The sequence below is a fragment of the Marmota monax genome, unplaced genomic scaffold (genome assembly GCF_021218885.2).
Source record: "Marmota monax isolate L192 unplaced genomic scaffold, Marmota_monax_Labrador192_F-V1.1 WCK01_AAM20220418_F8-fsc00003, whole genome shotgun sequence".
In the NCBI taxonomy this organism is placed as follows: domain Eukaryota; kingdom Metazoa; phylum Chordata; class Mammalia; order Rodentia; family Sciuridae; genus Marmota; species Marmota monax.
The window spans coordinates 11,305,642-11,320,677 of NW_026694084.1; the positions used below are offsets into that span (position 1 = coordinate 11,305,642).

Here is a 15,036-nt window from a genome sequence, read left to right on the forward strand (position 1 = left end):
CTTTTACCTCCTGTTCTAGGTTCTTTGTACAGATAAATTCAGAAGCTTATTCAAGTCTGAGCTCTAGGTCTGAACCCATGTGGACTTTAGAGTGTACCAGAGAAAGAAAGGCTGAATATGGGTGGTGGAATTGTGGAACTAGTCAAGGCCACTCCTGGGCTTGGAGGGAACCCTGCCATGATTCCCACATCACCCAGGGAGGGGTCCTGGATGGTCCTGGTGATCTTTTTTTTCCCCTTGAGAACAAACTTCAGAGAATCATGAAGTTGCAGAACTGGAAGGGGTGTTATGGACGGGGTGTTGCCCAATTCTCTGAAATCATAGGTCCTATTCCCCAAACCAGCCAAGATAGGGCACTCACTCTTCTGAATTCTTGGTGGCCACACTGTCTCCCCAGTTTCCTAGGATTGTATCCAGCTCCACTGCTTTTAGAACAAGTGTCCAGAAAGCTTGTGAGCCCCTTTCTAGAAAAGAAGGGAGGGAGCAAGGGAGGAAGGAAGGAAGGACAAGTAGGTGGGTGGGTGGATTATGCGTGAAGGGATAGTCTGGATAGTCGCCTGGGAACCATAATCCAGGCAGGCGGGGTTGTGTCCCTCCCGGGACCCTCCTCTCGCTGCTGGCTGCTGCGGTGGCTCCCACACCCAGGCCTGCTCCCGAGCACTTAGGAAGGGGGTAGAGAGCGGGGATTTGGGACCGGGTGGGGGGAGAACTGGGAGGGAAGAGGTAAGGGGAGGTGGGGAAGGGGAGGGCCTCAAAGCCGAGAGGAGGCGCAGCAGGCGCTGCAGGAGCTCCGCGCGGGCTCCGAAGCGATGTCGCTGCTGCCACCTTCCCTCGGGCCGGGGCTGCGCCGCCCGGGCTGAGCCACAGCGCCAGCAGCTAGCCGAGTGGCCGCCGAGCAAGATCACAGCGCGGGAGGATGGGCTGCGGCGGGAGCAGGGCTGATGCCATCGAGCCCCGCTACTACGAGAGCTGGACCCGGGAGACAGAGTCCACCTGGCTCACCTACACCGACTCGGACGCGCAGCCCAGTGCCGCTGGCCCTGACACTGGCCCCGAGGCCGGTGGCCTGCACACGGGTGAGTGAGCCTGCAGACCCCCACCTGGCCGCCCTCCCGGAGTCTGCGCCGCGGCCCTGGCCACCCAGAGAGAAGCCAGAGGGGTCCAGGCGGCAGGGGAAGCAAAGGACCCTTATGAACCGATGGGGGAGGGGGACAGTGACAGGACCTGACCACTCAAGCTGGGGTGTGGGATCGGGGTCGACAGTAGCCGCTTACAGAGGGCTGAGCTAATCCCCCGAGCTTCCCACCAACCCAACGCTCCTTTGCCTTGGCCAGTGCATGCGCGACCGACCGGGGAGGGATGGGTGGGAGGATTTACCATCTGGTCCATACGCCTACCTCACAGCCCACACCACGTCTCCCACCCGACCCGGTTTGCCTTTGCCTAGCTCTGGTCCAGCTTCCTCTCTGGCCACCTGCGTACCCAGTGGTTTCATCCACTGGCCACCTGGCCCCTCTCCTTTGATTTATAGACAAGACACCGGAGTAGGATCGCCTGGGTGGAGTCTTCCTGTTGCTTCCCTAATCCTTCCTGTTGGGCTTCCAAAATCAGGGCCAAATAAATGCATGCCTACCCTATTACTTTAACTTACTTTTCAGGCAGTTATTTAACAGTGCAGAACTTCTTTCCCTACCCCCTGTCGTCTCAATATAAGACAGGGCATAAATTTTTTTTTACTACAAATTGAATACTCTTACCTAGGTCATTCTCCAGCCACCAGAAATCTGATAGGATTTGCAAAGAACTTTCTAGTCCACTCACAACAAAGGATTTTTTTTTTTCAAGCAAACTCTAATAACTACAGAGATGAAAACTGTTGCTATGTATTAAACTTTGATCATAAATGTGTGACACTAAAAAGAAAAAAATCATTGCTTATTACATGGATGATGTCAAAAGCCAGATTGATATTTGGATTTTAAAAGTTTTGTTTTCTGACTGCTTTATATAGGCATTTTTGAATGATGAAATTTAAAATTTAAAAATAGGGTTAATTTGAAGCATAATGTGTATTTTATGGAGGAAGAAAAAAATGTAAACTACTTTTGAGACTAATAACGCTAAATCAATGCCTCTTAAATTAAGAGCTGCCATGTTAGCCTTGAGGATAGGACTCTTCATCTTTTAGGACCAATGCTGGTTTTGTTTAAACAAGATGGGGTTGGCTGTGTTGCCCAGGCTGGCCTTGGACTCCTGGGCTGAAATGAATCTCTTGCCTCAGCTTATTCAGTAGCTGGGACTCCGGGCATGTGCCTGGCCTGGCTCCTTTTTCCACATAAGAAAATTCACACCCCACCTCCCCACCCCCGTTTTTTTTTTTTTTTTTTAAACTGAGAACAGTCTGTGAAAGCTGTCAGAACACTGGATTTCTCTCTAAATTTCCTGACTCAGAGAAGCAATCATAACAATTATTTTGTGTGGCCAATGCTTTCATCAAGTTTCCAGATGGTGTGTTGGTCACATTCAGTGTCAAGATGAAGATAAGACATGAGCCTCTAAAGGGACTTGTACACTTTGGATGTAAAAGTATTTCCCAAGGAAGTAGTGGTACTTCTCTGCAGAGTTCAAGGCCAGGGCTGCACGGCAAGGAAATAAGATTGAAAAGATCTGGCATGAAAAAGAACAAAGTACAGCTTCAGAGAACGGTTGCCTTGGTGACTGGCCCTGTATGGTGTGAGAAAGGGGGGGGGTGAGAGGGAGGGAGGGAGGGAGGGAGAGAATGGATGTGAGAGTTGTTATGGACTGGATAAATATGTACATACATGTTCCTCAAGTCTTTCCCAACATTCATTCACTTATTTCTCTGCCATCCTAACTCAGATCCCATCCATCAGGAGATCTGATCCCTGCAACAGGTGGGGACTGGGACAGGCACGCTGTTCATGGAACTTTGCCAAACATGGGACAGTCTTGCCAGGCGGACAGTCCCGAAGATGGATTCAGTTGCAGCTCCAGGACAGCACTCAAATTGGCCAGACTCTTAGATGGGCAGCAGCATTTCAATTCCCTAGAAATTCCCATCAGCCTTGGAGCAGAGGAACATTTCTGAAGACAGAGGTTGAGCCAAGGCTTCCCTTGGAGTACACTGGTATTCTTGGGGGTCTCTGGAAGAGTGGCTTGATTCCTGTGGCTTTACAGCCTGGAAACTGGTCATCTTCAGTCAGTGGGACGTCTGAGAAAACTACAAATCTCCTGGATTTCTGCCACCCTGGGAAATTAGCTTGGATTCTTTATTTTTTATTTTATTTTATTTTCCTTTCTGCCACCTCCTCCTGCTTCACGTAGTCCCACCAGTGCTTTAGCCATGAATTTAATCCCATTAGGGGACACCTAAAGGATCTTGGTGACTATATGGTCATAGGAAGCTAGAAGATCAGTTTTTCCTGTTCCTAGCAGTCCGTTTCTGTTGGAGGGGGGGACAAATGGAAGTACTGGATTCAGGAGAGTCCAGATTGTTAAAAAAAAAAAAAAAAAAAAAATCAACCCAGTCCAGTCCAATGGTTTTGCAGTGGATTTTAGAGCCAGAGAGGGTCTCTGGAAGTGATATACCCAAGCAAATGGACTCTTGGTGAACTGTCCCAGTCTGCACACTACCTCAACCACTTCAAAGCTCTTACTTACTTCTGGTACCCTTAGTCCTCAAGAACCCTTTCTTTCTGGGCCCCAGTTACTCTCCTTTATTGTCAAATTGAAATCACCTTTCTTCTGGCTACCTTAACCTCAGGACCATAGAAGGTAGGGAATGGACCCAACTCTTCTTTGTGTCTTCTATGCTTAGCACAGGTGTGACACAGGTTGGTGTCTCATGAAGATTTTCTGAATGAGCAGGTGCTCTGTCCAAACCTGCCCTTAATTCCCATGTGCTCTTCCTAGATGCCCCCTCTTTAGTTCTTCCCTATAGTGCTTGCTGTTGAACTTCCCCACTTAAATCTGTTTAACCTCAGTCCCTCCAAGCACCTTTCTGATCCCATAGCTGCTGTTAAAACAAACAGGAAAGCCTCTGCCCAACTTTATCACACTCTGCTACAACATCTGGCCCAGCCTCAAAACTCCATAGGTCTCCACACCCCAATTCCATAGCCATGTCTACTGAAAAACTCCAATAGGCATATCTGCTTTGAAATCCCACTTTAATTTTTCATACTCTATCCAGATTGAGGGTGTATCATATGACAGTGTTCAGTAAAAATTTGTTGAATTAATTGTGCACTTCACTGTGGGGCAGGGAGCATGTTTTCACTTCTATGAAGGAAGGAGTATCTTGTCTCTCCTCCTCACTCAAAAAGTGATCCTAAGCCCCTGTGCTTGGAGATCATCTCTACTTGCTAGCAGAACTGAATTAAATTTTTATATTTGACTATTATGTAGGCTAGAATTTAAAACTTAGCTGAAGCCAGTGTCTGATATCCATTATGTCTCTATTACCAAGATCAGGCTCTCCGACAAAGAAGGAAATTAAATTGGTCTGACATGACTTAATCCTCATAAAATCAGTTTGCTGGTCTGATTTTTACTTCTGTTGTCAGATGGGAATCTCCAAGGAGAAGGGGAGTCTGAGTTTGCTGTGACCTAGCCATTCCATACATTAGTAACTTCCTAGCTTTGTCTCACTTTAATTGCAAGTCCCTTTTTAAAATTTCCCCTTAGGCTTTTCTCTAATATCTCCAGAGAATACAACATTTCAAATTATTATCGTATGAAAATTCCCTTAGTTTAAGGAAGTTTGAAGAATTAGAGACAGCAAAATGATTTACCTAAATAAAAGTCAAATAATATGACAAGCATTTAATAATTACTATTAGCTAACATTTATTGACAACTGATCAGGGGCCAGGCAGTGTACTTGGCAGTTTATGTCAATCATATTATTTAATGTTTACACCCAGGATAAGATAGGAACTGTTACCACCTTCCTTTTTACAAAAGGGATTGAGATTTAGAGTTGAGTACCTTTTCCAGCTCAGGACTGGGATCCAGCTGATTCCGAAGCCCACACTCCTAACTACTGCCTTTCTTGTTCATAGAGATTTGTTATAAGATTCTCTGTTGGCAGTTGATGGTACTCAAAAGTTTAGTACATCCTCTAGATGGTCCAGTCTCTCTGACCACACAATTTTCTCTGCATTGTCCCTGAGATATCCCATCGATATCTCTTCCCTAGGACAGGGGGTCTTCCCATGCCATTGCAGAGCATCTTCCCTGCGATTTCCACCTGGTAAAATCTGAACTTATATGATTAAGTCTTGAACAATTAGCTCCTTTCAATCCTTGAAGATGCTTTCCATCTCCTCTAACCTCCTCCAGGCCAGACACATGCAGTTCCTTAATCATTTCTCATGTCTCTTGTGGGCCTGACCATATTCCTATACACATACCACTAGGTTTGTCAAAGTCTTTCCAGATACAAGGGACCTAGGGTAACTCCAAACTCCTGCTGTCAGCTCAACAGCAGAGGGCACTTGGAACATTCTAAAGTGGCCACAGAAGGAACCTCTCTCCTCCTGCAGGTAAAATCAGGTTAGGATTGTTTTTCTGTTCTTGTTGTTGCCATATTACCTTGATGACTCACACTAAGCTTGGGTTTTTTTTAAAACCCTTAGATTTTTTTTTTCTAATTCAATTGGAGTTCTGTGACATTAGGGACATTGTATTTTCCCTGCTATATTCCCAGCACCTGGGACAGTGACTGGAATATAAGTGGCACTCAATAAATATTGAATTAGTTTTTTTTCCCCCTGTGAATCTTGCATCAGAACTATTGGTTTCAGTAACCACCAGTTGGGATTTTTGCATTTTTTCCTGTTAAAATTCAACTTGTTAGTTTCCCTTCAGTGTTTAAAATTGCTGATGTTGATTCATGTTATAGTGCTATAAAGAGAATATTCCAGGTTTATTTTTTTCCCCTGTGTTGACAGACTAAAGATGAAATACATTTGCTCTTCTGTTCCTTCAATAGACGTTTGGCACAAAGATAAAGTCAAGAAACATATCTTACCTAAGAGGTTAATAATGCAGGAGACACAGACACAAAAGTGAACACACTTCAGGTCAGCATGGAACTGGAACAGCATGAAGGGAAAGTGCTGGAGGTGTCAGAGGACCAAGCAATTCATTCTGCCTGGGAAGGAGGTAGTGCATGTACAGACATATGCAGTAGCCCAGCTCAGGAAGTAGGTGTTTCTGAGCCCTTTCCTACTGGGAGAGGTTGAGGAAGGCAGCTCAGGTCATGAGAATGCCTGGGCTTCCTGAGGGACAACCCCCACCCCCATTCCCTTCTATATAATAGTTACCACTTGTGGTTATATTTTATAATACTTAATGACCGATGTCTGCTACCCTTAAGGATGGCTGTCAGGTTAGGTAAGGGGCCTTTTCATTCACTATTATATCCCTGTGTCTGGCTATGGTATCACCTTAAGTGAGCTAGCTCTTTTGAATAATCTCCTAAAATTTTTATGTGTCTATTTTTTTCCCCTGTAGACCTCAGAGCTGATGAAGTCTTTTCTCATCAGTTCCATCTGCTCATCTTTTTTTTGGGTTCTTGTCCACATGATTGGTTACATAGTCAGAAAAATGTCCCATCTGCCTCATGCCCCTTTTCCAAACACCAGCCTTTCTGTTATAAGGGTTGTTTTGCAAAAATCACTAAAAGAAACAGGTGGCAACCATGCAGTTTATGAAGTTTTAGAAAGTCTCACATCCTCATGGCCCTTGTCTCCCAGGCAGAGCATCCACAGCCTGCCCTGGGAGCCCAGACACGGCACTCACCGGATCACATTGCCCAAGCTTGCTCGTGCTCTGCCTGTCCAGGTAGGCTGTGAGCTCTTCCACCTTACCAATGTCTGCATGCCTGCCATCTACCACACATTTGTTGAATGGCTATGAAAATGAGTAAATGGATTAATGAGAGAGCTATGCAAATGAAGCTTGGTCTGTCTTATAACCTCTTTCCTCTCATCTTGGATGTTCTTGTCTTAGACATTTGGTCCATTAAACCTTGCCTTTGTTGTTTACAAGAAAGGCAATTCTGACTCTAATCTGAGATGAGTTTAAGGTGACTCCATGGCTGGGTGTAAGAGCTTCCTAAGTGCATTTCAGAAACCCTCTGATGGTTGAGGACCTGGTAGGAATGATAGACTCCTCTCAGACATCTAGGGGTCTTTTCCTGGCCTGCCCTGTGCTCAGCAATGCCTCAGACTGGACCCCTCAAGGCCCTGCTTTCACTCTAGGGTCTGTGCCCTATGACCCATAGCACCTTCCTGCAGATAAGACCATTTGGCTTATTAGAGAACTTGGGTGTCTGAACCTGTTGGTCTTGGTAGGCATTACCCGCAGCCTCTACCTATTTCCAACAGACCAGTTGGATTCTGTTGCAAAATTCTCTCCCTGCCAGGACTCCCACAGAGATTCTCTGGCCATTCTGAGCATCAACTGGCTCCCATCTAGAGTGCAGATTTGATGGGTATACCCTGTGCCTTAGTCCAAATTGTGATCTAGCCCTTCTAGTTTAGCTACCAGTACCCCTTACTTCTTCCCATGTTCTCCTCCCCCTCTGCCCCACACCTAACCATCTCCATCCAGTGCAGATGAAATTCTTTTAGAATGTTGCTATGGACTGAGTTGTGTCCACCGCAGCTCCACCCAAAATTCATACATTGAAGTCCTGACCCCCAACATAACAATATGACCTAATTTGGGGATAGTCTTTATAGCAGCAATCAAATTAAAATGAAGTAATTAAGATTCTACTCCAGTACAACTGGTGTCCTGAGATTGGGCATATTTCCTTGACATTTAGAGTGAAATAGCTTTTATTGATTATCTACTATATGTGAGAATTTTCCTTTTGGATATCAGTTCACATTACTCTCCAAAGTAACCTCATAAACCATTGTTATAACCATTACCTGGATGAGGAAACCTTAGTTTCAGTGAGCTTTAGGAACTGAGTAAGATCACCCAGCTAAGAAGTGAAAAAGCCTAGATGGGAATTCATCCCTCATTTCTAAACCCAGGCCATGCCCATTGTACTGAAACTGCTAAACATGCATTTAGTACCTTCCTCCACCCATCTGTCTGGTGTGGGAGCCTTCTGCCAGTACTTTCAGGGCTGAGGACATGAATTTGCAGCTCAATGGCACATAGGCCACCTCCTCGCTATACTAGTCTCTGCAGAGCAGGGATGCTCTGAGAATCAGCTAGATCCCAATCACCTGGGGTGCCTGGTAAAGATGGGCAGAGTAACATAGTCTGTGGTTTCAAATGCAATACATGTTCTTTATAAATTTTTAAGAAGTCTAGAAAAACATGCAGGAGAAAATACCACCTCTGTCAGCTTCTAGGCTTCATCCTTCAGATCCTGCACCTGGTTGTAGACTTACATGGTACATTTGATGTGGATGATGTTTAAAGTTCAGGAGGTGTGGAGAAATCTCCCAAAGTATTTGGGAGCTCAAGGGTCAAGAAAAAAAATACTGTTTCTCCTAGGTTTAGGAAAATATTTGGAGAGAGCAGGAGCCAAATTCTCGTTTGAATGGAGGAAGATCAAGGAAAAAATGGCCCTGGATAAAGTGAAGGGACTTTTCTCCCTTTATTTTTTCCATACTGAGCAAATGTAGTTGAATTCAGCTACTCTCTGCTGACAGCAGCCAGAGGCTGTGAGCCTTATGTGGAAAGGCTCCAGGCACCATTGGCCAGTTACACAGCTAATATTTATTATGATAAATACGTACTGTGTGAATGTGGTTCCTCTTATGCCACCTCAACCCCCTGAAAATGGGTTTGGGTTTGTGCTGAGCATGCAGTCTTATATTCTATCCAGCAGTTTTCTGGAATGTACAATCCTTTTACAGATATTGAGGCACAGCCTTTGCATGCATGCATATAGGGGGTTTGGGTGTAGGGACCAGTTCCCTATCTTAGTTTCAAATGCCCATGAAGTCAAGCAGGTTGGCTTTCTAGTATTCCAGCTGGCCTCACTCCATATGCACTGTGTCTGTGGGTCCAATCGACTAAGTATGGAGTGTCTACCTACATCTTGTCATGTGGCTTTTGTGTAAGGAAGTAAAACCAGAAGCCTGAGTAGGTTGTTCTTAATCTGGCTCCATCTGCTTCCCAAATGGTACAAATTTTTCCGAGATTCTAGGATTAGGTTCCCTATTAACCTTCATTGGTGGCAATATTGTGAGTTTTGGTTTTTTCCTCTGTGACTTCTTGGGCATTTTGGTGGGTAGTTAGGCAAAGGTGAGTCAGTGGCAGCTGGTCTGATGTCCTTTGGCTGGGAAGTCCCACCCAGAACATTTTGACCTTCTCCAAGCCATTACACTAGGCTTTGATGTAGCCACAACCCCAGGACCATGCCGGATCTGGTCTTTCTGATTAAACTTCCCACACTTCCTCACTAATGAGCCAGTTTCTCCTTGCTCATTCCAGCCTCAAGTCCTCGGGTGTCTCTCTGCTCTCTTAATCCAACACTATCCATGCTACTTTCCTTGGAGGCAGGATAGTTCTTCAGTTAAGGAATCTGACTTGAACAATGGACAGTTATCAGCTGTGTAAACTTGAGGTTTCTTAGTTGTTCTGGTTTCACTTATCACTTAGTAAGATGGGAATCATAGAAGAATTAGTGCATTCACAAATATAAAGGGTCCAGAGTTTCAGTGCTGCCCCTCCTAGTAGCCAGGACCCTTTGCCTCCCTGGGTGTGACTGTGCTCATCATGCCAATCTTAAGCCTTGGGTCACCCTCCCCCTCTGCTTCCTACATCCCCATTTCTGAGCTGTCTGGAACTGCTGGAAAGGGTCCATGTGACTACATATCATAGCAATCCATGTCCTAGAAACTTGGGGGCTTTGCCACCTTTGGCAATTCTACTAATTCCTTATTAATACACTATGACAGTCCCTATGTTACCCAAGGCTAACTTATTCCTTCCCCTGAATACCAAAATAAATCAAAGACACGCTACAAATTCTTTCTTTCCAATCACCCACTATGTATACTTCTTGCCTCTTCAGAGTTTTAAAAACATCTTTAACAATACTTCCCTGCAACCTAAGTGGAGGGAAAGGATTCTAAGTGCACAGATGACGCTGTTCCTTGTAACCATAACGAGGACCTCATAGGCAGCTCTACTTGGGTGCCAGTCTCCTCTACATCTCCACTGGCCCTCCCTGAGCCCACCCCCTTCCTTGGACCACTGCAACAGCCTGCTCCCATTCTTGTCCTTGAAAATGCATTCTTATAGCTCAGGAAGGACCATCTTTTAAGTACATTTATCATGTCCTGTCACTGTCTTGTTTAACACCCTCTAATAGCGTCTCTTTCTACTATAGGTGGAATGAACCCCAATCCCTCTCCTTGTTCTCCAGGGGCCTGCCTGACTCATTCCCTGCTGCCTCTCCAGCATTGTTTATTCTGTCCTCTTTCACTGAGAGTGTTCCAGCCACACCGAGTCCTCTCTATTCTTTGAACACAGCACGTCCTTTCCAGTTGCCAGGAGTTGGCAATTGCTGGAATATGCTTCCTCTCCACAGGTCAGGCCCCTTTACATAATTAACCCCATCTCTCCCTTTGGCTCTGGGTTCAGATGTCACCTTCTCAGTGACACTATCTTGCCCAGTGATTGTCTGGTTATTTTCTTCCCAACAATAAAAGAACAAGATAATGACTGTTATTTCTGAACTCCCTCATTCCATGGGGGCAAGGGCCCAGTGCACTCACCCACTGTTGGAGCTCAAGTGTACAGCACAGTACCGAGAACAGAGTAGATATTTGTTGAGAGGAGGGAACCTTTCTCATCTTATGTACTGTATTTTATTTGGCTGCATGAACAGAAGGCAAGTTTAGCAAGTTCATAGTTTCCACCACAAGTTTGGAGGTAGGCTGCTGCACCTGCTCAACGATGCTCTCCTGGACCAGGCCCTTCTGTGGCTCTACAGTCCTTAGTGGGTGGATTTCACCCTCATGGCTGTAAGATGTTGCACCAGCTTATTTGAGATGGAAAGAACCCAGTAACCTTGGCTTGGTTCTCATTGGCCAAAATTGTGGGACATCCTGCTGGCTGCAAAGTAGTCTAGGGAATCAAGACTTCTAGCTGAGCACGTGCCATCCTAAAAGCATCAGGGTCCTCTTGGCAAAGGAGAAAGGGAGAGAACAGATACTGGGTAGAGATTGCCAGCAGGGTAGCTGCATCATTCATCCTAAGGCTGTGATCTGAGAGGATCCAGAAGTAGATAGGTGGGGGGGGAGAGAAGTCTGCTAACATGATTGCTGGTATTAAGATTTTGCTTTAGTAATAATAATATGTTAAATAATAATGTGTGAAATGAGTAAAGCAAACATAAGCTATACATTCACATATTACATGTGTTAATACTGAAATATTTCTTAAAATAATGCAATAATACCCGAAATACTTAAATCATATAGAATGGTCTTTTGCCTTGGACTCTGCTCTCTTGCATGAAGTGAGTGGTAAGCATCCCTTTGTTTTCTGTTTTCCTGTAAGGCTAATGCCAGCCAGAGGCGAGTATGAAGCTCATTCCATGGCACCAATCTTCCAATTAGTGAGAACATTTGTGGAGGGTCCCTGTACAGCTTGTCACACTGCTGCTCAGCCTGGGGGCTTCTGTGGGAAAAGTTGCAGACAGCCCATTGGCAAATTTAAAAGAGTTGACAGTGTTTCTTGTGGAAGTTTAAAAAAAAAAAATCCTGCTGCTGTCTCCAGGGCTTGTAGACTTCAGCATAAGAGGAAACCAAAGGGTTTGTAGAAAACAGCAGGGCTGTTTGGAAAACCAGTCACCATAACAACAGGGCATGGCATTGGTTACAATGAACCTGAAATTGCCTGTGTACCTTTCAAAAGAGGAAGGATCCAGGTTTAAGCACCTCAATAAACAATAAATGTGTTTGAAACCAAGTCCTCATTAAGTTATTACCTTCCCAAGGACATTCTGGCCAGTGTTTATAGCTGCTAGACTCGGACCTGCTTACTGGGCTATCAGTGATATATGAATGCCACCTCTGCCTTCTGAGGATGGCTTCCATGAATCAGGTGTTCGGTATGTGCAGGCACTGCATATTTATTACCTCCGTTAGCTCCACCTTACAAAGAGGGGTGTCCAGGAGGTAAGTTGACTTGCTGAAGTGCAGACAAGTAGTTGATGGGGTTTAAACCCAGGTCTGTCTCATTCTGAGCCCTGTGGCCTTGGCTGACTGCTAACTCTGCTTCTCATTGTCTTTTACTTAGACATTTGCAATAGCTTTTGGACTGTTCCCTCCCCCATTCACACCCACTCCAATCTCTTTCACACTGTTGCCTGGTGAACATTCCTGAACCAAAGCTGGCACCATTGTCATGCTGCTCTGCTCAAAGTGTCATGATTTCCCACCTTCTACAAAATGTGAATGTGCCTGCCATTTTGGGCCTTCTTTCCAGCCTCCTCTTCCACCAGCTTTCTGCAAATCCTCTCCACTCAGCCTGACTGGGGCTATTCTTTGAAGCACCCGATCCATCCCACTTCCTGTGCCCCAAACACCTCCCAGTTCAGTGTTTCTTTCTAGCACGTGTTTTAGGGTACTCATTCTGTTTTGAATTTTCTCATTTACAGCTGTGACTTATCTTTGCTGTCAACAGATATGCTTTTAGAGTTGGTTAACAGAATCTGATGGACACCTACTGGGGAGAGCACCAGGGAACACCACCAGCTGGGAGGGGTGAGGGGCGTGGCTGGGGTGGAGGAAGTTGAATGGCTGTTGCAATGGGGTCTTCAGCTGATCCCTGGGGGGAGCTCTGGAGCTGGCATGACCCTTCAGCAATTGCCATGAGGAGCCAGGCCATTCTACCCTACATCAACCAGACACTGGATGCAGGCAGCTCCCAGTAAAAGGACAAGACCCTGGGTGAATCCACTTCCTTCCCCAGAGGGCAATTCCTAGAGAGACACTCAGCTGTAGGCAAGTTGAGGTCAAATCTGCCTGCCTCCTGGCACCCCGAAAGTGAAGGATCTGGTGTTGGAGGTGCCAAGGAGACCCAGTTGGGTGCTACAGAGGACTCTACAGGCAGGAAACACCATCACCATATTCACCTTTCTGCTTCCCCAATAGCTCCATATTGCCATTCACCTGGGGAATCTAAGAGGTGAGGCAGGACAAAAAACCTGCATGTTTAACAAGTTCTCTAGGCCAGTGAAGAGAGAAGCTTCACAGGCTCAGGGTGCCATGAAATTCTGAGTTTTTAACAAGCTCGCAATGCTGCTGTTGCTGTTGGTTCATGGACCACTCACAGGGATCTGAGGTCCTAGATCAAGATTGGCGAACTTTTTCAGTAAAGGCCACATGGCAATAGGCTTTGTGGGCCACATGTATTCTCAATGTTGCTATTTTTAGTGTCAAAGCAGACATACACAATGGATGCATGAATGAGCATGTTTGTGTTCTTGCCCGTTCCTGTGCTAAGTGACTGTGAGGCACAGCTAGATTAAGAGTCACTGTCTTTGTAGCTGAAGGCAGCGTGAAAGAAAAGAACATAGAGTTTGCAGGTACTAGTCCCAGCTCTCAAATGTACCTGCAAATAGCTCAGCACATGCCTAGTACTCCATGTTTGTAAAAAGAACCAGGAATGAAGAAATGGGATAAACTTTTTCTCATTTTGAAGGTAGTCTTTAAAAGTCATTAAATTCTCTCTGATGATATTATGTCATTAGAGATTTCATTATGCAAATTATGCTCTTGATTGGGGAAGAATATCATGCTATCACTTAGAGGAAGGCAGAGGGCGCCTGAGGATTAATTTCATCTCCTTCCTGGTTCTCAAAGGAGCTTTCCCTGCAGAAAAATTGGGACTTTCCTGCCCCTTCAGCCCAGGTCACTGTTGATCAGTTTTGAGAGCAGCTGCTGTGGCCTGAGTTGTTTTCCCAGCTGACCTTGATTCAGATAGTCCTCCTTCTAGCTGCCCCTGGGAGGCATGAGGAGATGATTATCTCCCTGTGTCTATGCTCCCCTCACTTTTCCTTAACTCTCAGTTCTTGCCACAGGCTGGAATGCCAGGGTCGAGGGTTTTCAGAAAGTCGCTGCACGTCTGGTTGGTTCTGAGTCTGGGCAGGCAATGAATGGGGTTCTGTTATGATGTTTGCTTTTCTGAATCAGGTGTTCCTTTGCAGAGGTGGGGGGGGAGGGCTGCCAGCCATTACATAAGTCTTAAGAAAATACCCAGTGAACTTCCTAGAAAATGCATCGTTTAAATGGAACCTTCTAAAAAATGTTAACAAAGGGACCCAGAGAGTGTGTCCATACTCTTTAGCCCCCACTTTTTTCTTTTGCACATGAATCAAAAATCCAAACACTGACTATTCTTGGGACCCCTCTAAATCTCATTCATATGCAAAAAAAGTGGAAAATGTAAGAAAAAGTTACATGAGAAGATGATTTGAAATGATAGCTTCATTTGAGAAGCAGACACCATCTGGTTATAGTTGCTCAGTGCAGCTCTGGAACCCCTCAATCATAGATAGCCTCAGGCATTTATTGTGATAGCATTTCAAACTAGCATTTACAACTTTAATAAAACTATAGCATGTATTTCAAGCACATATACTATACATATGTAAAGTCTGAGTAGAGTATAATGAACCTGTGTACCATCACCTAGCTAAAGCTACTGACACATGGCAAATCTTATTTTATCTCTGCCTCTATTTTCTTTCACCAATTGGATAAGTTTTAATCAAATTCTAGCACTCATATAATTTATCATAAGTACTTCAGTATGAATAGCTAAGAGAAGTTAGATTAGACCATATGAAATTATTATTTTTATAGATTCATACAGTGTAATATAAGCAACCCCATATGCTTCAACCTAATATACAAATGTAATACCATTTCACATCTCAAAATTAACTGAAATGCCTTCATTCTTTGATATACAAATTCAGTCAGTGTCCACATTTCTCTAATGATTTTATAAGTGTTTTTT

At 44.9% G+C, this 15,036-nt stretch overlaps 1 protein-coding gene across 2 annotated transcripts in view; it reads left to right on the plus strand.

Annotated features, from left to right (window-relative positions):
- Positions 1-731: 731 nt before the first annotated feature.
- Positions 732-15,036, plus strand: part of Baalc (BAALC binder of MAP3K1 and KLF4) — a 67,401-nt gene continuing 53,096 nt past the window's right edge. The window contains exon 1 of one of the 2 annotated variants that reach the window (XM_058585650.1): positions 732-1,076. In XM_058585650.1, the coding sequence (XP_058441633.1) occupies positions 917-1,076 (160 nt within the window). In that variant the 5' untranslated portion in view covers positions 732-916. The remainder of the gene's footprint in view (positions 1,077-15,036) is intronic. The other variant, XM_046464904.2, reaches the window with a different exon arrangement.